At 38.3% G+C, this 27,520-nt stretch overlaps 1 protein-coding gene and 1 long non-coding RNA gene across 9 annotated transcripts in view; one reads left to right on the top strand and one right to left on the bottom strand.

Annotated features, from left to right (window-relative positions):
- The window catches only part of PTPRM (protein tyrosine phosphatase receptor type M), an 823,739-nt gene that overhangs the window by 562,362 nt on the left and 233,857 nt on the right, over positions 1-27,520 (top strand). For 6 of the 8 annotated variants that reach the window (XM_077135947.1, XM_077135946.1, XM_077135945.1 and 3 more), the window contains exons 12-14: positions 1,308-1,581; positions 2,540-2,576; positions 9,303-9,377. In XM_077135947.1, the coding sequence (XP_076992062.1) occupies positions 1,308-1,581; positions 2,540-2,576; positions 9,303-9,377 (386 nt within the window). The remainder of the gene's footprint in view (positions 1-1,307; positions 1,582-2,539; positions 2,577-9,302; positions 9,378-27,520) is intronic. The other 2 variants (XM_077135951.1, XM_077135953.1) reach the window with 1 other exon arrangement.
- Positions 475-27,438, bottom strand: LOC143662321 (uncharacterized). Its single transcript, XR_013165292.1, has 3 exons — positions 27,263-27,438; positions 1,122-1,348; positions 475-745 (listed from the first exon to the last, which is right to left on the bottom strand). It is a non-coding gene; the product is annotated as an uncharacterized LOC143662321 (long non-coding RNA).

Raw genomic sequence — 27,520 nt, forward strand, 5'->3', positions numbered from 1 at the left:
CATCACCAAGGAACCCCAAGGCTTGTCAGCAACCAGCACCAGAATGCGATAGTCTCTGGGGAGAAAGGAAGCCTTGCTGATATCTTGACTTTGAACTTTTTCTAGTCTCATAACGGTGACCCATTAAATTCCTATTGGGTAAGCCAGCCCAGTCAGTGGTCTTTCTCATGGCAGCCAGGAAACCAAGACATATTCTTTTCCTTGGCAGTAGGGCCCCTGTATCAAGCCATCCCTGGATCATAGCGCTATTCCAGGGACTCCTGGTGCTTTTCTGATACAGAGAGAAAAAGATGCATCTCCCTTGCCAAAGGACTGTCAAACTAATCTAGACTCTTTTTTTTTAAAGCTTTAGTCGAGGTTTAATTTTTTCTCAGTCTTAGGAACTTTCTCGGTTGTCATTTTTTCAACAAAACTACACAAAATGTTCATCATTATAGCAAATGTATATAACTTAAAAAAAAATAGTCAGGCAGTTCAAGGATTTATTTTCCCATTCCCCCAAGGTCCCTTTGAAATGCACAGGGAAGAGGTGAGGGCAGAGAGGCCAGCAGGAGTAGGGAGAGCTGCAGGGGAATCTCTTCTTGCAGGCATCTTTGGAGCATTCTCAGTGTCATTTTCTCTTTATACATAATTCAAGTCGCCTTGCTCAGGGGCTGCTCTTACAAGCTGCTTGTACCTCCCAGGCTGTGACTTTTGAGACTCTAGCTCCTTTCCTCTGCTTTCTTGTGCCATCTCTTCCCACTGCCTGAATACGGTCAAGGACAAAGGAATGCAAGAAATTGTGGGGCGTTAAACCTTAATGAATATCTACTGTTATATTTGGTGATTTGTGATTTGTTAAAACTTCCCATGTGCTCATGTGGATGTCGTTGAAGGAAATCAGACACTTCTTTTTGTAGTAATCTTACAGTGAATATAATTTCATGTTATCAGGTGAGCTGAGTTTACTGTCTGCAAATGCATCTTCAGTTACATATGAGAAAAACATTATATTGAAGTGTTCACATAAACGGCAGAGATTGTCATAGAATGATTTTTTTTTAAATAATGGTGAATTTTTCCCCTCAATAAATTAAGTTATTTGGGTGATATAGTTCTGTAGAAGAACATTAAGCACCTACCTCTCATGCAGCAGGTGTAGATGGAGTTTCCTCTATGTACCAAATACCTATTGGCGTGCTTTGTCCAGTGGACTCCTTGTTTTGGCTGTCCTGCAGGCACATGCCGTTAACAACAGAGAGGGTCAGTTCAGTTACAGTGCAATAATCCAGGATAGGATCACTGATGAGATTCCTCTTTTATTCCAGTGTCTACCAAATAGTGGTTGAAGAAGAACGTCCTCGAAGAACTAAAAAGGCAACGGAAATATTAAAGTGCTACCCAGTGCCAATTCACTTCCAGAATGCATCAATCCTGAACTCCCAGTACTACTTCGCTGCAGAATTTCCTGCAAACAGCCTCCAAGCTGCTCAGCCTTTTACTATTGGTGATAATAAGACTTACAATGGATACTGGAACACCCCCCTTCTCCCCCATAAAAGCTACAGAATTTATTACCAGGCTGCTAGTAGAGCCAATGGGGTAAGTTTTAGAGATAATTGGTTACTTAAGCAATTTAGGTTATCAATGTAAATACACTCAGATTGAATCAAATAGGAAGCAATGAAGTCACGCTTTTCCCATGTTTTCCACTTGGAAACAGTTTTCCTTCCTTCTCAAATTATTTTCATCTTGAGAAACTTATGAAAAAAAATGAATATATTCATCTTTTTTTTTCAGCAGGTAGACTATATTGTCAACATGATGTTTTTTATTTTCAATTTTCACTTTTTACTAAAAGTTGGCTAGTCATTCTGCTTTGCTTACAATTTTAGAGGAAAATAATATAGCTACAGCATATACATTCAGCTCATTTAAACTTTTGTGAGATTCATAACATCTGTCTTTTCGACATACTCTGTCCCATTTCCTGTGTTATGCAAGACTTTATGCTTCGTATAGCTGTGGCTAAATTAGATACCTTCTTTTTTTCCCAAAGAGAAAATAGCTTCATTAAGTTCTTTTTGAATTTTTTTTCCCCTCTCCTGTTCTGATCAACCCAGGATGGTGATATGATCTTAAAGTCTTAGAGATGGAAGGGAAAGTTTTCCCAGTTAGCACAATGGCTTCCTTCGTAGCACAGGGCCAGATTTCCTGGTTGACTTTTCTTTTGCCAACAAAAAGGGGGAAAGTCTGGGATGCAGGTTACTTCCCCAGTAGTGCTTACACAAGGAAGAGTGCAGAGAGGCCAGGGGTCTCCAATGCAGCCCTACTATTTTGTTTCTAGCTCCTCTCTCTCATTATCTGTCCGAAAAATGTCACCACCACCAGGACTGAAGCCTGAAAATGCTTCTGAGCATGGTTCAAGAAATAACCATTGTATGATTAAAACCACATTTGGTGCAGTGAGATCTTTTCTTATTAGTATTATTTAAACAGACTGCATCTTCACTTTGAATATAATATGAATAATGACTTTTCCCCTCTTTCTTTGACACAGGAAACCAAAATAGACTGCGTCCGTGTGGCCACAAAAGGTATGTTGAAATTGTGGGATGCTCTCCTACTTTATATCCCTTAAAATTTTAGACAGTGTTTCAACACTTCCTGACACTTAACTTTGTAGAAATAAATATGTTTGTATGTATGTGTATACATTTCTATACACATACATGAATCTTATGCCATTTAATATTGATGGACTCTATTTCATATAAATATTTGTTTTTTATAGAGAAACCTACTGCTGTGTTCCAGACAATTTTCAGTGTTCATTGTTTTAAAAATTATTTTAAAGTAAAATTAATTTTTATATGATCTCAGCACACAGTTTTAAGGCCAATGTAATTTTACCTGGTAATACTCCCTCTAGTGAATCTTTCTACAAAGTAGTGAAATATTGTCTACCCTTTTTATGCAGCTATCTAATTATAAAGCTCTTTTAAAATAGTCTGTGGGTGCTTTCCTCACAGATAACGTGTGTCTCTCTGAATCCTGGAAGCCTAGTAGCCTGAGTGCAGAGGGCAGGAGATACTGTGAAACTTCCATTTCCTAGGGCCGGTTAAAAGTCTAAGAAAACGTGACAGAGGGTGAAGTTTAAAGTGGTTTGGTCTGCTCACTCTAAGTCCACCACACAGCGCCTCCTAGAGGACAGAGTCGGCTGTGCGTGTGTGCCTAAGCAGAACAGCCGCCTTGCGAACCTTACCAGGTCGTTCTACCATCACATATGCGAAAACGCGCTGAGAAATCCAAAATGTTATATTAATCATGAGGCATTATAAATTAATACTTGCAGTTAGACTTTTTCTGACCATTTGCGTAACCAAGAGTACAATAAAGAAGTTTTGTGTGATTTAATTTAGAAATGGTAAGCAGGCATTATTGGCTCTATGGCATTAGATTTAAGCAAATCCAAAGTAGTCCCTTGATGAGTTTTGTTGGAGAAAGTTATCTTTTTATTGTTATTGCTTAACCTTCAGGTGACGTAGTTTGCACATATTGTGGGCATACATCCGCAATTTCAAAATTCTTTTTGAAATTTTTATTTCATCTTTTCATCTTAGCTCAACAGCTGGTTCCTGGTTACATGTTATGGACCAGGGATTGTGCAAGATGCTCCCCTCATTTGTACTTTGTGTGTCCACATGAGCTCATCATTCTATGTCCTAGAATCTATTTATAATGATTTTTTAACATTCAGTTCTTTATATTATATTGTATGTGATTCAGGGCCTTTCTGTACAGGGATCAATTAATAAATTAAATTACAGACATCAGTATGTCTTATCAGCTGTGGTACACTACTAATGTAGTACAGCTATGAATTATCACAGGCTCACAGGGCCCTTGAATGATAGTTGAAGGCTCTTCGATCTCCAGATCTTTTTCCATGCTCAGGAGCAGGAATTTTTAAATATCGTTTTATTGAAATCTTATTACCCTTGAGGTCTAAAAAGAGCAAATTCAGTTCCAGAGTGCCTAATTTATAGTGCCTTATATGTAACATCGTAGCTTAGAGTTTTAAAATTTCCATACACATATTCTTTAATTCTTCAACACTGGGAGAAAAGAGACAGATGAGGGAAACATTTTTGGAGAGGAATTGACTTGCCAAGGACATTTGGGTCATTTTCAGTAGGGTCAGGCTTGATCCTAGCATCTGGGCTCTTCACCCCAAAATTGCTTTCACTGCACCTCATGTCTTTTCACCCAGAAGAACCTCTGCCCAATTACAGTATTCCCACTTGCCCTTTGTTGGAATCGAGTCTCTGCCCAGTATACTGAGAAAATAACGGTAATTTGGTCACTATTTTTATTTGAACAGTTAAATAATTATATAAATAATACCGCAGTAAATGTGGAAATTTGACAAGTTGGCTGTTTCCACAATAGATTGGATTAGATGGTGATTTGGATAATTTTCTTCCATCAGCTAGATTTAATCAATATTGTAATTTGTTTTTCAATTCACCAAAGGATGATTAGGCAATCAGATGACCTGATTGACTAAACATTCCCCACTCATGTTTCCTGAGTCATTTGCAAACATTTACACAGCAACAAATTCTGAATCATTTCTTTCGGGGAAAGAAAGAAACAAATATTAATGTTCATTTGTTCATTACATTACACTGTCATTTGTGTTTCATAGAATCATAGGACAGAAGGAAACCTTGGGAGATAATTCTTCCAAGCAAAACCACCTGTTTTGTACTATTTTCTTTTATTAAATTCTACATAATACAGATTCAACAATCAGCCACCTTTATAATCAGAAAATGTTTTCTTTATTCATACTACAATTTATTTTTGCAGCAGGGGAAACCATTCCATCTTGACTATTTATTCAAAACAGAGGAATAGAAAGATCAAATGCCTTTAGTGATACGATAGAGAAAAAATGTTTGAAATGTCAGAGTTCAAACATCCTGAGTGTTTTTTGCCACACGTTGCTGAGAGCCTGTTGGCTTCATTGAATTTTCATATTCCAAGCCACTTTCTTAAGCAGCACTTTGAATTTACAAAGATTTCCATGCTCTTATAAAGCAACTGTTGACAAGTATCTTTATAGAGAAAGGATGGAGGTGGAATCTGTTTTCACTGAGAGCTCAGTTTATAATTTCAAGTAAAGGTATGTCTCTTAGCAATATAGTTCATGCTATTTATAAATTTAATGTTGTGATTATTTTAATTATATTCCAAGAGTATATTTTGACACTAATCACCTGAAATATAATGCCTCTTAAAAATTAGGCACAGGAAAAAGCCGAAGGTGTGTTGTTCCATATTTCCCTATGTGTGGATGACTGCCTATATTTTTATCTATCCTCCTTTAATTTAAGCATCTAGAGGAGCTCCCATTCTTTATGTGTGATTGTATTTTGATTGTTAACTATAGGCAAAATCATCATAGAATTATTCTGTCTCTTGAGTTAAGAGGTAAAGACACTGTAGAATAAGGAACACATGAAGTTTGGACATGCCTCTCCCAACTCGAAAGATTCTTTATAAGCAATCGAGGAACATAAATAGAATACTTGACTACTCTTCTATTTTCTAAAATTCCATTTTGTTTTTTAACCACAGTCACATTTTCATAGTTGGATTCTTTTCAACACCACTCAGTCCAACTGTGTTTTAGCAATTAGCATGTGTGTTTTCTTTAACTTGTATATTCCTTATGGTTACCTTATGATAACTGAAAGGGTGGGAGTTATTTTTATGCTGGTTTTGGAAGGCTTTGCTGATAATAAATTCAAAAATGACAGGGTAAACTTAAGAATCAAAACCTGCCTTGTAGTAAATGGGATTTTTGTACAAAGTGAGGCATAGTCATTTAATTGATAGAATATTCTGTTTAAACTGTATACATGACACTCACCCTTGATAAAATAATATTTCCTATGGTACGATATTTTATCACCTATGCTTCTCCTTAACAATATAGTTATTTGGGAGCTTCTGTTTTAAAAGTATTTGAATGCCTACTATGTGTTAGGATAGAATAATCGGTGAAACTTCCAAGTTCAATACATACATATATCACCTTTTTAATTTTGAGAATTTTGATTGAGTTCATCAAGGGTTACTTGTGTTTTTTTTTCTGAATTTGGGTTGGGGGTGGGGGTTTAAGGGGTCATCGTTTGAGTTCATCTGTTCCTTTCCTTGCTGTGCTTTGGCGAACAGTAGGGTAGCTAGAATTCAAAACAAAAACTGCAGGCAAGCACATACCAAATTCTTTCCGAAAGTATTAGAGAAGTTAGAATATAAACCTTCAACAAAAAGAAAACAGTTATCCTAAGGTTATATTTAAAGGAGAATTTTCTGTAGAAAAGAAAAACTACTTCACTGTTTGTAAGTTTTATACTTTATTTACCTTACATTTGTTCTAGAATGTGCTTGTGCTTTGCTGGAAGGTTTTCTGGAAACTTTGGATGCTTTCCATTGTTCCATTGCTCTGATAAAATTTCTAACTATGTTCAGAAATTTGAATGTTCCTTTTTTTAATCACTCGACTCTTTGAGACATTTCTTTAGGCTGTTTTCTGTTCACTGTTTCGTTCAAAGAAATACCATCCTTTCTAGACCACAATGCTGCAAGATGAAGGTACACTGATAAAAGAACTGAGAAGATTATAGAGATGTAAAGCTAATTAAGATACTTTTTAATTACCCATATCCAATATCAAGAAAGCAAATTATATATGAAGACCACTCATAGATGCCAACCTGCTATTATTTACCTGTAGGTATAGGAATAGGAGCATAAATATGAATACATTTATTATTCAACATATTATAGAGAAAATGTTTTCTTTTCTTGATCTGAAATAGTCTTGCTGATGTGTATTATGAGTTTATTAAGGCCACTAAGAAATTCCTTAAGAAAACTGTTCAACTTTGTTCAACTCTATTTGACCCAAACTTATTTTTCAACAAATGCTAGTGTCATGCAAAATGCAATTGTGTAAATACTGGTTCATCAAATTCCAGAAGATCCCACTACATGCACCTAAAATGGCACTTCAGAAGTCTGATACTCTCTGAGCATTATTTTACTCTTCCTACATTCCTTCGTACATACAAGGGACCCTAAATTTATCAACGAATTTCTGACTTTATTTTACCAAATTTAGTGATATTCTATTTATAATGCATTCTTATTGATGTTTTACATCAAGAGTCAACCAGCGTTTAATGTAAAGGTCCAGTTAGTAAATCGTGGGCCATTTGAGTCTGTCACAACCATTCAATTCTGAAACTATAGCACAAAAAAACAGCAATAGACAATATGTAAACAAATGAGCATAGCTGTGTTCCAATAACACTTTATTTGTGACAACAGCCTTGGGCCTGCTGACCCCTGTTTTAAGGTAATCCGTAACATAATCAAGTTATTTCCTTGTAACTAAAAATAATAGTCATGGGGTACATGGGTAGTTCAGTGGTAGAATGCTCACCCTTCATGTGGGAGACCCAACTTCGATCCCCAGACTATGCACCCCCAAAAATAAATAAATAAATAAATACTGTCATGAATAAATCAGAACACAGAGATCATATTTAAAAAACCCCAGGCGGGCCATGGTGGTTCAGCAGGCAGAATTCCTGCCTGCCATGCCAGAGACGCAGGTTCAATTCCCAGTGCCTGCCCATGCAAAAAAAACCAAAACCCTTCCTGGTGTTGATGATGTATTTTTTACATGGTAGTCTGGGGCTTCGGATTGCAGTTTGGGATCCTTTTAATTTGTGAATGCAAAGGTTCTCTACATTGCTATTTTCAAGTAATTTTGCTATATTGTTCACCGTTTTGGATACTGGAACAGTGCTCTGTTTTGGCCTATGAGGCAATATAATTTTTCTCAAAGGTAGAGCAGGTTGAATTTTCCTGTACATAATGAAAAACAGAACAGGCATATTGGTTGAACAACACCAGTTTTATGACCAAGCAAAATTGTTGAGCCTATAAAAGTTGGGATTGGTATCAACTTTGTAACAAGTATTAAAAATAACATTTTACAATAGACAACTTATCATATCAGTATGCAAAATTTCCCAATGTGTTATATAAAGAGAATAAGCTTTGCAGTGCCTTGGAAATTCTCCATTGTCTGGCCAAAATGTTAGTTTATTCATCTAACTTAGCAATACTGGTATGTTTTCATTAATAATGTGTGAAACACTATTACACCATTTTTAAACTCAGTTGCTACCGTTGTCTACTTACAAGGAACAACACTGTTTGAACAGTGCAGAGGGATATTTCAAAATATTATGCAGCAGCAGTTTTGAGTTTAATTGTCTGCAGATGGTAAATGATCTGTTTTCCTTACTCGCTGCCACATTTCTAATAGCACACAGGCTGTTCCGTGTAAATTAGTAATCGTTCATGTAAGCCTGTTCTTAATTTTCCGATATTTTTTTCTTTGCCTCATTTTCCAGCCCTGTCATGTTAGAATTGACATTTTATTTTCCTGTTTTTTTCAATATCTGTGTGTCATCAATGTTAACCACTTAAACACAACAGCTGAGCTATGCAGGCAAACGGAGCTCCCATGGCTAGCTTCAAGAATCTTCATCGTTTCTTTGGTAACATGTTGACCATGACAACTAGAGCACAGGCTGTTAGTAGCTTTTTTTTTTAACTGATGCTTGAGATTGCATTTTTCTACTCTCTAAATGTGACAAAATAAGTTTCCCAAGTAGAAATGTTCTACGTGGAATCTTGCTATTGGAGAAATTTCTCTTCATAAAAGATTATTTTAGCGAAAGAGACAATATTCTTCACAAAGATGATTTTAATGAGAAAGGAACAGATTGTTTTTTTGAGCAACAGCATTTTAAATAACTTAATACATTAAAAAAATGCCTAAAGTTGGGATGGCCAGAATTAGCAGTATGTCTTTACGCGCTGTAGTCTATAACGATTGGAAACGCTACTCAATCTTCAGACTTATTTAGGACTAATGTTTCTTCTTTTCACTTGTTTTTTCCTTAGAGTTGATCTATCCAAAATCTCAGCCAAAGCTTGCAACTGTGTCATAGTTAGACATTGAACTGCCTAAAACTTGTTTAAGAGAAAAGAATTCAGAAAAACTCAACACCTTGCTATGTTTTGTTTTGTTTTTCCTTTTCTTTTTGCTGTGGTTGGAACAAAGTTGAGACAATTTGATATACTGATGGAGATTCCTCTTGATAGCCTAGCTTCAGTCTGGCTTTTTTTTCCCTCATGCATGCTGACCTGGAAATCTTCCTTTGCCTTAGCTGCGATAATCCTGACTCAGCTTACAACACCATACATTCGCATCGCCCCCGCCGCAGGTGACGACCAGCTAACAGGTCAGATGTTCAAGTATAGATGAGTCATCTTGCCCATTTCCTTCTCATTTTTCTCGGCTTTGTTTCCCCTCGACATTTCCTCCTTCGCTTAAGGCTTGTTTACAATGTTTCCGACCTTTGGTTCGGACCTGTGCCCTTATTAATTAAAGTGACATGCTTGGCCTCTTCTGTATGCGCATTTCTCTCCATGCATCAAGTACAACTCCACTGCATGTCTTCATTGTGTGTTTTGTCTGTTGGTATTTGCCTTTCTAGCCTAATGTTATAGATAAATGAAATTTGCTGGACTTGACATAGTGATGACATCAAACATAAAGATGTATTCCCAGGTTTCCAAATTAATCCAAGAAGCCTTTGTGATTTGAGACTGAGAGAGGTTTATTTTTCCCCTTGCAGGGTCTAGTTGCACACGCATTTACCAATACCCACTCTTGTCTGCCAGTGTTATTAAATGAAGCCACCCAAAGTTGCTGGGGGGTGGCACTGTTTAGACATCTTTGCATGCACATGCAACTGGAGCGGAGCTGATTGCGTCCTTTATAGATCCTTGTTTCAAAGCAACCTGTTTATATAAACCAGTGGCGCATCTGCGAGTCAAATGCATTGAATAATTTAGGAAAGTTTTTAAAAATTAAATGGCTTAGTGTCACAGAGTTAAACAAGAGAACTTAGCTTGTTCATCCATGGCACTTAAAGGTGGATGAACCTCTCCATAAACTCATGTAGGAAAAGAGTCCAGTAAATTACTCCAGATCAAAGGTGAGTGGTTAGAGAACCCCAGAAAATGAACTTTTGGCCTTCATCAAAGTCAAGCCATTGTCAAGATTTTTAACCTAAGTGCATGGGCAGGACTCACATTCCAGTTGCAAAAGGATCAATGCATGCTCAAAGCATCAATATAGTTTAAGCATGATTACAACCAAGCAAGAGACAATACAACTGTTCTCCATATAACACTGTAGCATTTTTTCTGTGTATGTGTGTGTATATGAAACTGAGAAATCTGCCTAAACATTTAAGATGATAAAGCTGAACTCATCGCCAGAAACTATAAATATTTAGGTTGTTCTGTGAGCTTTTTGTTTTGGAAAATGAAGTAACTGAGACTTAGGAAAACTATAGACTGACTTTATTTTTTAAGGTAAAGAAATGTAGGATAATTCTATTTCCTTCCTTCTATTTCTAGTGAAATTTTGTATGTGTTTTCAGTCATATTTCAGGGCCTAAAAGCTATAAACTTATGGACAATTCCACTTCCCTTACTTCCAGGTTTCTTTTAAGTGTATTTCTTTTAGTGGTTGATATTCTGCTTGTCACAGACACTTTCTTATCCTGAACTTCTGAAATTTTCTTCTCACCAGTAAAAATACTTGAGGGATAATGAGTGTCTCTCGTAATCCCGGTCCTCCTCTCCAGATTCCCCGCATTTAGGGAACTCCACATACGGTTAGGTGCCCAGCATGGAGGTTGCCTGGGGTCCTTCAGCACGTCTGACCCCCTCTACATCTGAGCTGGTACCCATTTTGTCAGCAAATCACTCAAAAAATGGCTTGCAGACACCATCATAGGATGAGTACTCATGGTAAAGTGAAAGAAGCCCCATTTCAGGCTTTATCATTATTCTCCTACCTTCAAATGGAGCATGTTCTTTATGAATTAAGTGAAGCTTCTGAATACAACTTTCTCTCTAAAACTCACATGATTAAGAAGATATCTCATAAGTCAGCCTCTTTCATAAGGGCTGTCAAATCCAGTCTGTGTTATGATTTTGCACCAGTTGTGAAGCCTACGTATATATAGGTACAGGGTGTGGTTAAAATTCACCCACAGGATGTAGGAGATCTGTATTCATTTGCTTTTATTATTAGGGATCAAAATGATGAAGTGTTAGAATAAACCTCAAAACCCAGTAAGAAACAGCTCCTGTTCTCTCTTCAGTATTTACTGCTGCTTTTAATGACGGTTCATCTTGCCCAGATAAATTCAAACTCAGGTAATATTTCTTTTGCATTTTCCATTTGTATCAGCCATCAACTCTGATAGCAGTAACTCTGTCTTTGTTAATAGATTTATCCATGAGGCACACCGTAAGCCTGAGACTTAATGCATTCGATCATTTACTTGACATTTAGTGGGTACCTTCCGTGCATCAGGTTTAGACCTACTAACTCTTGCAGAGAGTTTTATTTTATATGCTTGCCCAGACGTCTCAGTCTCAGGTGTGTTGTCATTGGTAACATCAATATCTACCTACACATGTACTCTTTTGAAAAAGAAGTACCATACTTGTCGCTTAGCAAAGAAAGGACATGTAAAACCTTTCCTGTAGTTAAACAGCTTAAAAATGATCAGTGGGACATCCCACAATATTTCACATATGTGACCCATTCAAGAGTGCTAGTGCCAGTTTGCGTACTCAAGAAGGACTGCCTCTTCCATAAGCCAACAGGAAATACATGAGGAATTCATTCTGAAGTGCCATCATCTCTTTGTTTTTGTTTCTGTTTTGATCTTGTTGGCATCTCACCTCTCCAAATGCTATTCTAAACTAAATTTAACTAGAAGCTTTTCATAAGATAATGTATCCTTTATAGTTAAGTTCATTTTGTACTAGTAGGAAGCACATCTTGGCTGCATTTGCTTTGGTAAGAATGGGGCCTCCCAGCTATCCTAAAATATTTATAAACAAGGGGACTTCTGGGATTCTCTTACAAATCAGGCATATCAGACCACAGAGAATTTTTTGCTTAGAAATAATTAGTACTTAGAAAAAGAGAAAGGAAACAAACGCCCTGGTGGTCTGACCCTGGCACATAGGACTGCACCTGACAGAGCAAAAAGTGATCAGAAAATATTTGTTATTTCATTGAACAAATGGCCCAGATACCATGAAAGATCCAGATAACGAGCTCAAACAGTAGAATGCTAATATGTTCAATAAGCAGTCCTTGTCATTGCACTGAACAATGATGTAAAATGTTTTTATCCTCAGTCCACAGTAAGAAATAATGTGTCATCACCCAATATACACACACATATACAGACACATTAGTTCAACTGAAACTAAGGATATGTACTACTGCAGAAGATGCACTCTGATATTTTTTATTCTGTTCTATCTTATTCTATTTCCTTTTTTAAAAAAATTCTGTTTCTACCCACTGAAGAAATTTCATTTCCTTCTAATGGGTTGTAACCCACAATTTGAAAAATACCTCCCTGGGTGAGATTTTGTAGGTTTGTCCAGAGTGATGCCCAGATAAATCCCAGAGCGATTTGAACAGTGAATAGGGAAGTATTTGCAGAGTCCCCTAGGGGAAATGGTGAGAAAGGGGGAAAATTCAACTTCCCCGAATGAAGAATTCTTGATATTCTCACAGGCAGTGGAGACAACCAAAGCAATAGGCCAAGCCTCCAATCTTGGGGTTTGTTCATATGTAACTTGATCCTACAAAGGATAGGCTAAACCTACTTAAAATTAGGCCTGAGTCACCCCCAAGAGAACCTCTTCTGTTGCTCAGATGTGGCCTCTCTCTCTCTCTACCAACACAGCAAGCAAGCTCACTGCCCTCCCCCTCTCTATGTGGGACATGACTCCCAGGGGTGTGGACCTTCCTGGGAACATGGGACAGAAATCCTGAAATGCGCTGGGACTCAGTATCAAGGGATTGAGAAAAACCCTAGAATGAGCTGAGACTCAGCATCAAGGGATTGAGAAAACCTTCTCAACCAAAAGGGGGGAAGAGCAAAATGAGACAAAATAAAGTGTCGATGACTGAGAGATTCCAAACAGAGCTGAGAGGTTATCCTGGAGGTTAGCCTTATGCATTAAATAGATATCACCTGTTTAATTAAGATGTAATGGAGAAGCTGGAGGGAACTGCCTGAAAATGTGGCGCTGTGCTCCGCTGGCCATGTTTCTTGAAGATAATTGTATGATGACATGGCTGTCACAGTGTGACTGTGAGGTTGTGAGAGCCTTGTGTCTGATGCCCCTTTCGTCTACCTTATTGATGGACAAGTAAAACGTATGGATTAAAATTAAATAAATAATAGGGGGAACAAATGTTAAAATAAATTTAGTAGATTGAAATGCTGGTGATCAGTGAAGGGGCAGGGGAAGGGCCATGGTCTGTATAAATTTTGTTCTGTCTTCTTTTTATTGCTTTTTCTGAATTGATGCAGATATTCTAAGAAATGATCATGGTGATGAATATACACCTATGTGATGATACTGTGAGTTATTGATTGTGTAACAAGAATGGAATGATCATATGATAAGAATGTTTGTGTCTGTATGTAGTTATGTATTATAAAAAAATAAATAAATAAATTTAAAAAAAGAAATGCCTTGCTGGGCAGTACAACAGTGGCTCAGTGGCAGAGTTCTCGCCTGCCATGCTGGGGACCCAGGTTCGATTTCCAGTGTCTGCCCATGCAACAAAAAATGCCTTGCTAAACATTGATTTAGGAAGTGGCAAAAGGGATCAGAATGTATATTAGAACAAATGTCCTTTCTTCTTCAAAACTCCTACTCTAAAGGGTGCACTCAGAGAAAGTTCTAGACACTGGAAATGCTTCTAATCTCTACTTCGTTCCCTTTATCCTTGATTTACTACCCATAATATCCAACTGCTTTGGGGAGAAAAGTTGTCCATGCCAGAAATTCCTCTCTAAGAATTTTTAAACTTGATTAAATGTGTCTAGGTTATTTTCTTTTATATTAATAAATTTCTACTTATGACTTAGTAATCCAGCCAACTCCAAGATGCTATAGAGAACAATTTCCATAAAGAACATTTTATCAACCATTTCGGTTAACCCGTATGTCTGATATGATAATATGAATCCTAAAGTATTTACAAACAAAGTGACTTCTGGGATTCAGTTACAAATCAGATTTTCTTAGACATTGTGGAATTTCTTGCTAGGTATAATTGTCGCTTATAAAAAGAGAACTAGGCAACAAGTTTTCCCACATAATTTCAAGTCTTGGGAAAAATACATGGAGCATATGTCTAAATATAGGAAAAACTGTATGACATCAAATCCCAAGGGATTTTTTTCTCCTTACTGTGGCTCTAAAACAAAAGATAGAAAGAGATTTTTAAAGTGTAAAGACGTGGAAGTCACTAAACGAGCTCACCACGGAGGAAGGAAAGAAAATGCAGTTCTTGCCGAGAACCTTCTGTGTTCAAGATGCTGTGCTGCAGACTTCGTGTACCTTGCTTCACTCAACCCTCCCAACCACCATGCAGGAAAATGCGATTACATTTTATAACTGGGAAAACCTAAACTCACAGGGATCAGACTCACCTCCATGGGCCCATGTTTGGTCAAATCAGGAACGTGTGTTTGAAGCAGACTCTGTGGTTTAGTCCATAGCCCCACTCCCACAGCGGTGGCTGATGTTGAAAACAGTCTCTGAACATTCCTTACAGCCTTCCTCCTCTCCTCTGCCCTCAGAGCCCTCCAGATTTTGCTGGTTTCAGCCTAATTAGCTCTTTCCATTGGGTTCTCCTTAACACCGGATTCCTTTGGTCCCTTGTCCACTCACTATTCTGCCAACCTTTCAGTCATCTATTAAGTTCTCAAATATACCTGGACTTGTCAGAAATAGGTTCTAGTGTGGCTCTCCTTATCCCTTCCTATGCCATTATCATGACCTTTTCATTTACTGCTATTTTACTGTCCGATAAAACTAGAGTTCTCTCCTTATTCTTAGTCAGACATTTGTCACCATTTGTGTTTCTCTGTATGTGACAGTCCTTACAGAGACCTTCTGTGAACGGGTCCCATTTACATTTTTTAACTGCTCTGCCTCTCCCTAATCCTAACTACATGGACATCCCTGCTCTTCCTTGAACCCGTCAGCAGTGCTCCACCTCTGAGCTTTTGCTCCAGTTTTCCCCATGCCTGGGAACACTCTTCCCCATATGTCCACTTAGCCAGGTCCCTCACTTGCTACAAGTCTTTGCCCAAATCCCACCTTTGCAGTGCCATCTGCCTTGAACACTCACCCTTCTTAACACTACAGGTTTCAGGATACCTATCCCCTCCCTCTGGCCCTCCCTACCCCTTACCCTGCTCCTCTGTCCTTTTATAGAGCACTCATCAATGTCCACATGCATTGGCTGTTTGTTACTGCCTTTCTCCCCTGACTAGAATATAACCTCCCTGAGGGCAGGAATCTTCATCTCCTGGGTCCCACAGGCACCGAGAACATGGCCTGGTGCACACTGAGTAGTCAAGACCGAAAATACGCCACTGGGATTCTCATTGGAAATCCCAAATCTATATATTGTCATGAAAAATAATGATGGTTGTCAGGTTTTCCTTTGGAAAGACCTGCTATACTTCTCCGTCTATTCAGATCTTGTTATAAGATTTTGAATACCAATCTGGAGTTTTCTACGTAAGCCAGTCTTGTCAGATCTAACTCCATAATGTATTCTAAATCCAATGACATCACCATCTCACAGCCACACCCTAGTCTAAGCCCCGCCTTTGCCCCCCCACTGGACCAGCACCATAGCTGGTCTCCCATATACTTTTCTGGCTCCCTGCTAATTCCTTTGCTCCAGAGCAGCTGGGCTGATATTTAAATTAAAGTCTGGCGCTCTCACTCCTCTTCTTGAAGCCCTGAGAGAACTTCCTACTGCGCTTAGAATGAATTCCAGATTTCTTAATGGCCCTGCATGACCAGGGCCTCTGTGTCCCCCTCTGCCCTCTGTTCCCCCCTCTGCCCTCTGTTCCCCCCTCTCTCGCTCTCAGTGCTTATCTCTGTAGCTCCAGAACACCCTGCCCAGTCTCACACCAGTGCCTTGCTACTTGCCGGTCCCTGGAACCGAATCTCTTCCCCACTCTTCCTATTCCAGCGCCTTCTCCACATTCAGGATTCGGTGCAAATGTCACCTGCCCCCACCCAGACTTCCAGAGGAGATCCCCCAACCTCCATCACTGAGGTCAAAGTTCCCCTCATGGCTTGTAGTACTGGATTCCTGTGCCTTTCCCTCCAGTGAGAACGCAGGCTGCGGGAGCAGGGTGTGTCCATCCATCTGTGTTGTGCAACCAGGATAGCCTCTGTGGCACCCAGTGGGTGCTCAACATTATCTGTTTAAGTAAATGAGTGAGAAATAGCCAATGATCTTTCTTGTCAGATTCACTCCTAGGCACTTTCTAGTTTCATCACTATCATGAGTAGGCTTTAAACACATTCTGATGGAGAACAAGAAACTTTGAAATTGGCTCATTTTGCCTGCTTTGACTAATTTTATAAATTACTCAATTACAGAAAACGTTTCTTCTTTATGGTGTATCTTTTAATTCACTAAGTCTTTCCAGCAGTGCAAATTAAAATAAAGTGAGTGATGTTTCCATCTACTTTCACAATTTTTACAAGGTACATTAAAAAAGTTCAATCTTTTTTTTCAAAGAATGCCTCCCACACATCAACACCATCTGGTTGACTCCCACTCCCAAGACTGCATCCATCCACCTCTCCACCTTCCACTCACCTCCCCCCCCAGCAGGCTTAGATGTTATTTATGAGCAATTAGCCACGGCAGGGTATCATGCAGACAGGCAACACAGTTCTTCTGTGCACCCAGGCATCTCTATTTGTAAGTTAAAGAAGATATGGAGATCAAATCTCAGCAGCGTTGAGTAGCTGGAAGGACTGAAGATGACTTGAAAATGGTGGGATTGTTCCATGAACCAAGTCATTTAGACTTTAGCTCAGGTGGTGGACGGCCCAGCAGGTGCAAGCGTCCTGTGGTGGGAAGCAGCATGGCCAAGTTTGAGGAACTGCATGAAGACTCTAAGGCAGAGAGCAGAAGGCTGTGTGGTGAGCAATGAGGTTAAACAAGCCAAAAGATGCCCGCCATGGCCTTGTAAGGTACACTGAAGCATTTAGTCTTCATACCAACAGGAAAGCAATTGAGATATTTTAAGGGAGTTGATTGGGTTCAGGTTTGCATTGTACATTCCAGCTACACTTGAAACATTGGAAGAGAGATGAAATAGGCAAAGGCTCAATTCAAGTCTAAGGAATGGAAGACTATCCAGCAACCTAGAAGACAGAGGAGAGCTGGTGTGTGTGAAGAGAAGAGCTAAAAGTGAGACCAGCCATGGGTAACTGATATCTGCCAATAGTGTGGGAAAGCAAATGGTAGGGAATCTGAGGGTCAGGAGTAAGCATGAAAAAGGAACTCTTTCAGCACCTTCAAGATGGAATGGTTTCATTCAACCCACTGTCTGGGGGATCTGCTAGATTTATTTTGAGAGTTTTTTATTGGGGTATACCTATAAATGGAAATTGACAAAAAAAATATAAAGGATAATGAAACTCAACAATATTGTTTGAATACATGGGCACTGAGATAAAATCGTACCACCTTTAGGCACTTTCTAGGCTCATGAGTTGTTGTGCCTGAGAAATTAATTGTGTTTACTCATAAATATGTATACAAACACATAAAAATGTTTTTGCCACAAAAATCCACTCTAAGAACCATATTTTATCAATCTTTATACTCTTCACAGCCTGCCACTCTGCTTGGTATGTGAAAAACACTCATATACCGGTTATGTTCTGTCGGAATGAACTAATTTGTAAAACATTCTGTTTCTGGTATCTGCAGTTGGTAGAAGCTAATTTCCACACCACTCTTTTTTTTCTTACATGAAAACACAACACTAATGTAGATGGGGCTTCCAAATGCAAATGCTGTCGGGATGAGTGGGATTCAGGAAGTGGGTGGGACCAGGTACTACATAGATGAGAAAAGAAGCCATGACCCTTCATACAATTTTATGAATTGCTTATAGTTCAGTCCTTGTGGAAATAAAAGTTAAAACTTTTCAATCCTTGTGAGACTTCGCTTTAGGAAGCCATATTCAGAGCTGGTCCAAGTCTACACATTGTTCTCCGCTTGAGCAGGGAGAACCCATCCATTCTTCTCTTATGTCCATGGACTTCTCAGCCTCTCATAGAGCTCGTCATGTAATTATCTCTGCGTTAAGAGCTGTGGAGTGTTCAAAGAAGTGTAACATGTGCTGTTTACTCTCAAGGAACGTATCTTTATTTTTATGATCTGTCTTAAACCAGCACGAACAATTCAACAAATATTCAAGTTCAACGACTATGCCAATCTCTTGAACGATTTGTAACAATAATAATTTTTAGGTAATGAAATAAGTTACCATATATTCATTTGTATGGTGTTCTAGTTTGCTAGCTGCTGGAATGTAACACACCATAGAATGATTGGCTTTTAATAAAAGGGGATTTATTTTGTTAGTTCTTCAGAGGAAAGGCAGCTAACTTTCATCTGAGATTCTTTCTTACATGGAAAGGCACATGGCGATCTCTGCTGGACCTTCTCTCCAGGCCTCTGGGTTCCAACAACTTTCCCTGGGGTGATTCCTTTCTGCATCTCCAAAGGTCTGAGCTGAGCTGCAAGTGCTGAGATGAGGAATGCCAAGCTGCTTGGGCTGTGCTACGTTGTGCTTTCTCATTTAAGCACCAGCCAATTAAGTCAAACGTCATTCATTGCAGCAGGCACGCCTCCTAGCCAAGTGCAGATGTAATGAGCAACAGATGAGGTTCACGTACCATTGGCTCATTTCCACAGCAACAGAACTAGGTGCCTTCACCTGGCCAAGTTGACAATTGAATCTAACCACCACATATGGTAAACCATTACATGCATGTGAGGCCAGAGCCATTTTCTTTGTCAGCACTTTCACTTAACCTTTAGAGAGAACTTTGGGTAAGAATTGAAGGAAGAACAGGCCTATAAATAAAAATGACCAAGCTCTCCATTTAAACTAATAATCAGTGTCTTGGAAACAATGGCTGAATTTGAACTACCATTTTCCAACTGACTGGGAATCTTGTTTTTTGGCAAATGTGGTATCGTATAAAGATGAATGATTATAAATCCATGAGCTCCATCTTGTACATTTCCCATTAAATGGTGACTAGGGATGGTCAGTGCTATATATTGTGGTGCTTCAGAGCAGCGTAGAAATTTAATGTGAGGAGAATTTAGTTGGAATTTCAGCATCACTTACAAAGGTTGCTTAAAGATTCAGAGATTTCCTTTTCAACTAGAAAGAATGTAAAGTGAGGGGAAAATTTTATTCTTTCTGCAGCACCAGCTGAATGCATTTTAATGGGCTGCCGTGTCACTGGTGATTTATTGCCCTTTTTTGTCCTTTTATGTGTTATATTTGTCATTTTGCTGTGGCAGTTTCATCCATAAAACAGTATAGTTACAAGCAAATGGCAAGGGGATACAGGAATGCCATGGGATATTCTGTTCCTTTTTCTTTGTCAGTTTTTGGAATGAAATATTGAGTCAAATGTCAGGAATTTAGTTTCAGAAATAATACATTTAAAAGATAGATATTGCACTGAAATAGTATTATTTTCCCTTTTCATTACATGAAATAATCATTTCTATTTAAAAAAAATTTCAGCATATAAGAAAAAATAAATTTTTTCAATATCCTTTTATGCTTTGTCATTCTACCAGCAGTATGATGAAAGAAAATAAAAGCATATTTAACCATCTTTTATTTGCTAAAGACATAGACCTTTCTGGCTGAAACATAAATAACAATTTTATTTATTTGGAAATCTCTCCTTTAATTTTGATATTAATCTGGTACATTTGCATGTCCAAAAGGTGTGTTAAAAGTAAATACTCTGAGCTCAAAATACGCCAAGATTTTGGTAAAAAATGTAGAATAGTATGTAAGAAAAGTGCCTGCAGTTTAAAAAATAGCTTAAAATTTTGCAAGAAATATTTTGTATGAATGAGCTAAATCATCCTTAACTTTTCTACAAGGAAATACAGTATTTCTGCTTTATATTCAAATTAAATTAACTTATTCTCAATATTAATACAAATGGAAAAGGCCTGAATATTGTTTATGTATTTACCAAAGCTAAGTGACTGCACCTGTTTTGCCAGGTTTTCTGTTTAACCCCAATTCCTGACATACAACCAGACACATATAGCTGTTCATTAACTACTTGTTGGTAGATACCAATTGTGATATTTTGATTTTCATCCTCTTACTTACTATAGAAAACATCACTGCAACTTAGAATAGAAGGCATTTAAGATGAATTTTGACCATTTTAGGTCTAAGAAACCCAGTGAATTTCACTCACAGTTTGTAGACCAAGATCATGAGTTCCCCATACTCTGAATTACCTTTTTGGTTGACCTTGGACTACTTCTTATTTAAAGATTTATAGATCACTTTAAAATACTTATTATTTGTGGGAGTCCTGTGAAGGTACTTATTGATGTGATCCAATATATTCAATCAGAACAGAAAGGAAGTCAGAATTTCCTTCCTCATCGTCAGACAAGACACAGAGAAGAAAGTGGGTCAAGAAAACAACAGGGGGAGAACTAGCATAAACAAAACTCCTTTTTGAAGAAAGAATTTTGTTTTAAATACTCAACTGACCTTGTGAAGGAATCAAGGGAGAGCTCAGAATTGGAGAATGAAAGGAGAAAAAGCACAGTCCTTACGAAAGAAGTGTTTCCCTCGTTCTTTTTGGTAACACCACTGTCAAAATTTTTCCATGTCTCTAGAGGACTGAGAAGAAGGGTCAAAGTCTTTAAAAAAAAAAAGCTACTTATAAAATTCTAGCATGTTAGATCCGTGCCCTTCTTCCCCATTCTCCACTACTTTGAGAATTGCCATTGTACTGTTTTAGCATGCCGGGGCTGTGTCTTGGCTTCTCTCCATCTGGGAAGGTGTCCCAAGGGAAGGGAAGAGCAGGGTTCCCACCTCGGTGGTGACACAGCACTTGGATCTGCACCCACGTTCTCATGTCGTTGTCAAGCTGGAGTCCTAGACTTATAAAGGCAATAGGATCATACAGGTGTTATCTTCCAAACTTGCTGGTAAATAATGTAAAACATCAATTTGATTAAAGATCAGTGTATTATGCAATAAAATGCTATATTTGCGTGCAACAATCTCAAGGTTGGGCCACTTAGGAGAAAGCTCAGAGTCCTGCTAGTGCTTTGCTCTCTCGTCTGCCCTCACGAGTACAAATAATGAAAAAGCACGAGGGTCACAACCTCCCTTTGAGCAGTTCGTGGCTTCAGATGGGGTGGCAGGGAAGCGTGAGGGCCTCCAGTTAGAATCCAGATCATTTTCAAACCCAAATGTCACACTTCCCCTGGACAGCGCTCAAATATTTCAGGTTCAGAACCTGGGTCTAATATGTCTCTGAATCTGATTTTACTGGTTTAGTCCACACAGGAACCCTGAAATCTCATACACATAATTTAGAAAGCATTTATTTTTGACAGAAAGTAATGGGTTCAAAGACAGGCTGCTTAGGCAGTTCCCTCAGCTCTCTAAATGTCAGCTTCCATAGTGATAAAACAGGGAAATGCTGCCTGTCAGCCACTCAGTGGCTGTGGCACTAATACCAATGAAGTGCCTAGCACAAAGCTAGGCCCAGTCTAGTCTCTGAGGACATGGCGGCCACTGGGGCTTCTGAAGGGATTTTGTGGTTACTGTTTTTCTGATAGAAGATTGTCTGATGGTCCAAAGGACTTTCAAGAGAATTAGGTCTAGGTCACTGCCAGTCCCAAGTATGCAAGCCCTTCCGAGAGCTCAGGATTGAAGTTCCAGGAAAATGACTGGGTTTCTTGAAGGTAGGGCATCATTTGCAGGAAGGCCATGAAAATGTCAGTGGGACATGGGAGCGAGGGAGGACACTATCAGTCTATCAAGTGTCAAGTCCTGTAAGGAGCCCCCACTGGTGGCATCTTCCATTTGCTTGCCTTTGGGATATAAGCAGTGTTAGCATGACTCAGGTGTTATCTCGCTACTGCCAATGATGGTGATGGCAATAATGATGAACGGAGTGACTGCATGTTCAGATCAAACTACTTAGAGCAGTAACGTCCCAAAGCAGTGTATAACCGATTCTGTGCTTCCCCCTAGCCCAGCACATGGAACGAAATGCCAGCTCCCTTTGTCATCCTGTTTGGGGTTCCTTTGTTCCCCAGTATTCTTGTCTTGAACATACACGCTGTTGTTTGAGTTTGTCCTTCAGTCATACCAATTCTCAAGACAGCTTGCAAGGATGCACTTTAATAAAACTCTATCAAGATGCTATGGATTGACTCATTTAATAACTTTTTCAGGCACGGATTAGGAAGTGGGAAATAGAGATGTGAGTAAGGGAATGAGAAACCCTCTGTAGAAGGAGGGCTCAGCCACAATTTTTCTTCAGCACATCGTTTTCATTAAAAGGAGATAACTATCTCTGAGAAACAAGATTTCAAAATATGCTTGACACCTGTCTTGGAATTATTAAATGGTATCATCTCAGCACATCTTTCAGCACCTCCAGTGTGTTTTCCTATTTACTCTAGTAAATATCCAAGCGACACATCATTTAAACAATGTAATTGATGTTCAACTTAATATGTATAATTTACTTATTGGCATTGCTAACAATACAATTATTAATTATGATTTATTATTAATTATAATATACCTTATTAAAATTAGAGCTCTTGGCCAAATGATATATTGGCATACCAATCCTTATCTAGGATTTTGCCTAGGCATTGTCCTTATAGTGATTTAATTTTGTTTTTACTCAAGGTCACCATATATGTTCCCGTTGTAAACATGATAAAAAACAAAGTTATCTTTATGATGATATTGCTTATTCACTGGGATCTCCCTATATTTCTTTGAGTAATTTCATTCATTATTGGTGTATGCATATGCCCATACATGCATGCACACACACAGAACACATCACATGTGCTTTTAGCTTGGTTAAGGGCTTAAAAGGGGGAATCTTCAGGGTTCTGCTTAGTTCTTCTTGAGTAGTAGAGAAGTTAGAAAATGCTCCCATGAAAGGGTCATAGGAATGAGATAACCATTTTATTAAATCAATTTTATCTTAATAGTTTTAAACAGATTAGCATTGTCTTATTAGATGTTTCTTTTTTGCCTCTCCTTTTCCGAAAAGCCCCAGACTGGTGAATTACTGTGGAGCAGACATCTTGGCAAGTTTAAAGACTTCTAAAGCAACTTCCATATATGATCATGAAAAATGGGATATATCCACTTTCTCATTACAAGTATTGAGTTCATAACACTCTGTTCTTGACAGATACTCATTTCCTGTCTCTATGATATCTACCCAGTTAACTTTCTCATCATTGATGGATATACATCTCAGTGCTCTGGGTGCTGGAAATATAACGTTTTGCCACTGGCATTTATTTCCAAGCTCTTTCTTTCCATTAATCTCATTTCATCATTGATGGAAGTTTGGTCAGAGAATTTACTAGTAAAGTAAGAGCTTTTATGTGTCACCAATATGCTAGGGAAAACCCTTCTGTTGACTTGCTCTCTCTTGGCATACTCAGTAGAGCTAATAAACATCTTTAAAAACCCCTCTTTAGATACTAGGGAACAGTGAAGGAAAGACCATAAAATAGGACCTGATATTATCTGTACTTATCACTTTTCCTATTTTCCTTCTTTATCTTTCCTTTCATGCCCACTTCCTAGCATCTGGGGATTTTAATGTAAATAGAAAAGGAGTAGTTAAACTATGAAAGAATGCAAATGAGAGAAACAGGAAAACTAATATGATATTAACTGTGGATGGTATAAAGATTTTTGATTCAGCGACATGTCCTAGCACTTACTGTGGACAAATAAGATACTGGACCAGATCATTTGAGGGCCACAAAAATGAGTCCCCAAAATTTAAAGTTTAGTATATGATATAAGGGATTTTCCAAAATAACTGAAAGCAGAGTTGAAAATAACAAGTCCTCTGCAAGAAGAGTTAAACAAATTGCTATAGGAGGTCAGTAGAAAAGAGAGAATTCTTTCTACCAAGCAATCAGGAAGTTTGTGGATTATGTGGCCTTTGAAGGATGGGCAAGATTTAAACTCATGAAAAGAGAGGAGGGGAGGATTTCAGTGGAGAAGAAGCAGCCAGAGCAAAGGCCCAAGAAGAGGAAGTGGTTGTGTATGAGAAAATGGAACCTTTCCATCTGGCTAGAACGTAGGTGGGTGAAGGAAATTAGAAAGAGGGGTGACGTTGAGTCAGAAAGAGGGGCTGGAGCCAGCTCATAGAAGGTCTTGCTTGTCATTTGAAAAACATTTTTTAAGAAGTTCATGAATTTTCTACAGAAGAGTGACCAGAGTAAAGCTATTATTTAGGATGACCAGTATGACTGTCTATTGTGTAAAAGAAACTGAGCAGATATGTCCACTTGGGAAGCAAGCACAGTAGTTCCAAAGAGAAACTGACCGGGATCATGGCAGTGGAAAAGAGATCGAGAAAAGAAAATGCAGTGTTTTGTTTTGTTTTTTAATTTGTTACAGACTGGTCAGGGAGGTGAGGACTAACCTGTTTAGCATCTGATAGCTTTTCCTTGCACCAAGGAGAGAAATAAACCTCCTTTGTTACTTATTCCAGGTGTATGTGGACGGTCAATATGTCCTCTATGTACCATCAGAAGTCATTGGCTTGCTCTGACTTTTATTGATATTGCATTCTAAGTACCATGGATGCAGACAGGGGTGAGATGCACCCCTTTTTTCTGTAAGAACTTGAACTCTTGCTTTGTTTAAGCCTATGTGTTAAAAAATATTCTTCCCCATACATAAACAGACTGCAAACAGCCATTTCCCTCCCTATAAAAGTCTCTTATATGGTGTTCAGCAAAGGCGTATCAAGTCCCTGCTAAGTTAAAAAAGCCTGTTAATAACTAGCAGTCAAAAGTAGAACAAGAAATGGTTCATACATTTGAAAAGCCCCAGTAAAAGACAGTGTCAGGACACCTACTTGTCCTCTCCTTGGTTAGATAAATGGCCTTCATTCTTTTTCTCCTTTGTCAGAGTCTTTCTCTTCTGCTTTCTCAACCACATATGTTTCTTCTCTGATTCTTTTTCAGCGTCTCTCTCTTGCCCAGCATATTGTCTTCTAGAAGGTTTACTGGCATGCATCATGCCTCTAATACATTCCACAGTCTCATTGACCATGACACCAGGTCTTTCTTTTCTACACGTATCCTCAGAGAATGCCTTGTCCTCATATAATTATCTTACTTTCAATTTGGGAATTTTCTTTCCTTATTGCATTGTTCTGCACATCTATTTGTGTTTTCATTAGTTTATTCTCTTCTCCTTTATAGTGCTGTTGAAAATAACTTTTGACTTGAGTCTTGTCTTCCTGATTGTTTTCACCTGAGTTTTGTGTGTGTGTCTGTGTGCGCGCGTGCACGTCATTGGGGAAGACTGGGGTGCAGTGAAACAAACATGAGTTTCAAAGTCAGATACACCTGGCTTCAGAGAGTGGCTCCCCAGTACTTCCTTTCTCGTGGACGTAGAGCAAACTATCTAACCTTATGATTTATGCTGCTTCAGTGTCCTCATCTGTAAAATGGTTTTAATCATCCCTTGTGGAGTAATATTGAATAAAAGTTTTATGAGGTAAGGTACCTGGCACTTTAAAAAGTAGGTCTTCAAAAAATTCGCCTTCTTCCTTCCTACCTAGTTTAGTAACACCTGCCTCGATACTTTAAATTATTTTATATGTAAGAATATTTTCCAATGTCTCCTTACCATGGGTAATCATAAATATAGGGTTTGATTCCACATGGTTGAACTCTTAATGGTGTAAAAGTTGCTTTTCAAATAGTACAGTGAAGGAAACTGGCAAAGTGATAAAGTAAAATATTAATATATCAGGAGGAGTTTTAAAAACCAGCAACTCAATTAAGTATTTTTCCCATCTTTTCATAGACTATGGAAACTTCTGCACTGAAGTGAGGGGTTTTTCTTCATGTTTAGTAGAGCATCACCTAAGGTGGTTGCAGATAGATTCCCAATTTCTACTGCAGACCTTTTGATCCAAAATCCATGGGGATCCCGGCCATCAGAATGTTTCCAAACCTCTCCAAACGATTGTTAAACTCTCTAAGATTAGAGATCCTCTGTTCTTGGATATATTGTACAGCTTACCTCAATTAGCATAAGCCTTATTTGTAAAAGCAATTCTTTGAGGGTGAGATATATGTTTCTAAATGAGAGCTGGGAAACTCTGTGACACCTTCCCCTCTCCCCGCTGTCCCCCCACTCTATTCGAAGACACCACAAATCCTACAAGGTTATCTACATTATTATCTTCTGTACTTCTAAGGGCCTTTTGTACATGTAGCTCATAAGCACCTGCATGCAGTTTGCTAGGTTCTTTGTACACTTTTTGAACTTCAGAAATGCTGATTCTTCTAGCAAGCATGTAGAATTTATTACATGTGTTTAGTTTTGGGGTAAAATATTGGATGGCAAATTTCATGCAGCAGCAAAACGTTGTCAGAGATTTTTGCAAAAAATTACTACTTTGTGTGGGAACCTATCATGATCCTTTTTCTGATGGGAGTAATTTTTTTAACTTTTATTTTGAAATACTCTCAAATTTACAGAACACTTGCAAAAATAGTACAGACCCCATACAGAAAACGCCAACATGTCTTCACCCCACCCCCAGATACCCAAATCCACCAATTTTAACATTTTTCTACCTTTGTTAAGCCAGTCTATCTATCTATCTATCTATCTATCTATCTATCTATCTATCTATCTATCTATCCATCTATCTATGTATCTATCTATCCATCTGTCTATCTATCAACTTCTGAACATTTTAAGCAGGTTGTACACATCATGTCTTTGAAAACAATGCTTCTATATACATTTTCTATAAAAAAAGGATAATCACTTATGTAATCAGCTTAAGTGCATATCAAGTTCATTGACAATTTGAGTTATCAATTTAACACTGATATAGAACTTACATTCTATATTCCAGCTTTTTTTCATATGTTCTCAATAATGTCCTTTTGGGCCATTTCTCCTCCATTCTTAGATCTCATTCAGTATCATGTATTGGATTTAATTGTCATTTTCTCTTTTCTTTTTTTCTAATTGTGGAAACATATATGACATAAATCTTCCCATCCAAGCCCCTCCCAAGCACACCATTATGTGGGAATAATCACATCATGATGTTGCAGTACCCTCACCTCCATCTATTACTAGAACTTTCCCTTCAT

Source organism: Tamandua tetradactyla, chromosome 18 (assembly GCF_023851605.1).
Source record: "Tamandua tetradactyla isolate mTamTet1 chromosome 18, mTamTet1.pri, whole genome shotgun sequence".
Lineage (NCBI taxonomy): Eukaryota > Metazoa > Chordata > Mammalia > Pilosa > Myrmecophagidae > Tamandua > Tamandua tetradactyla.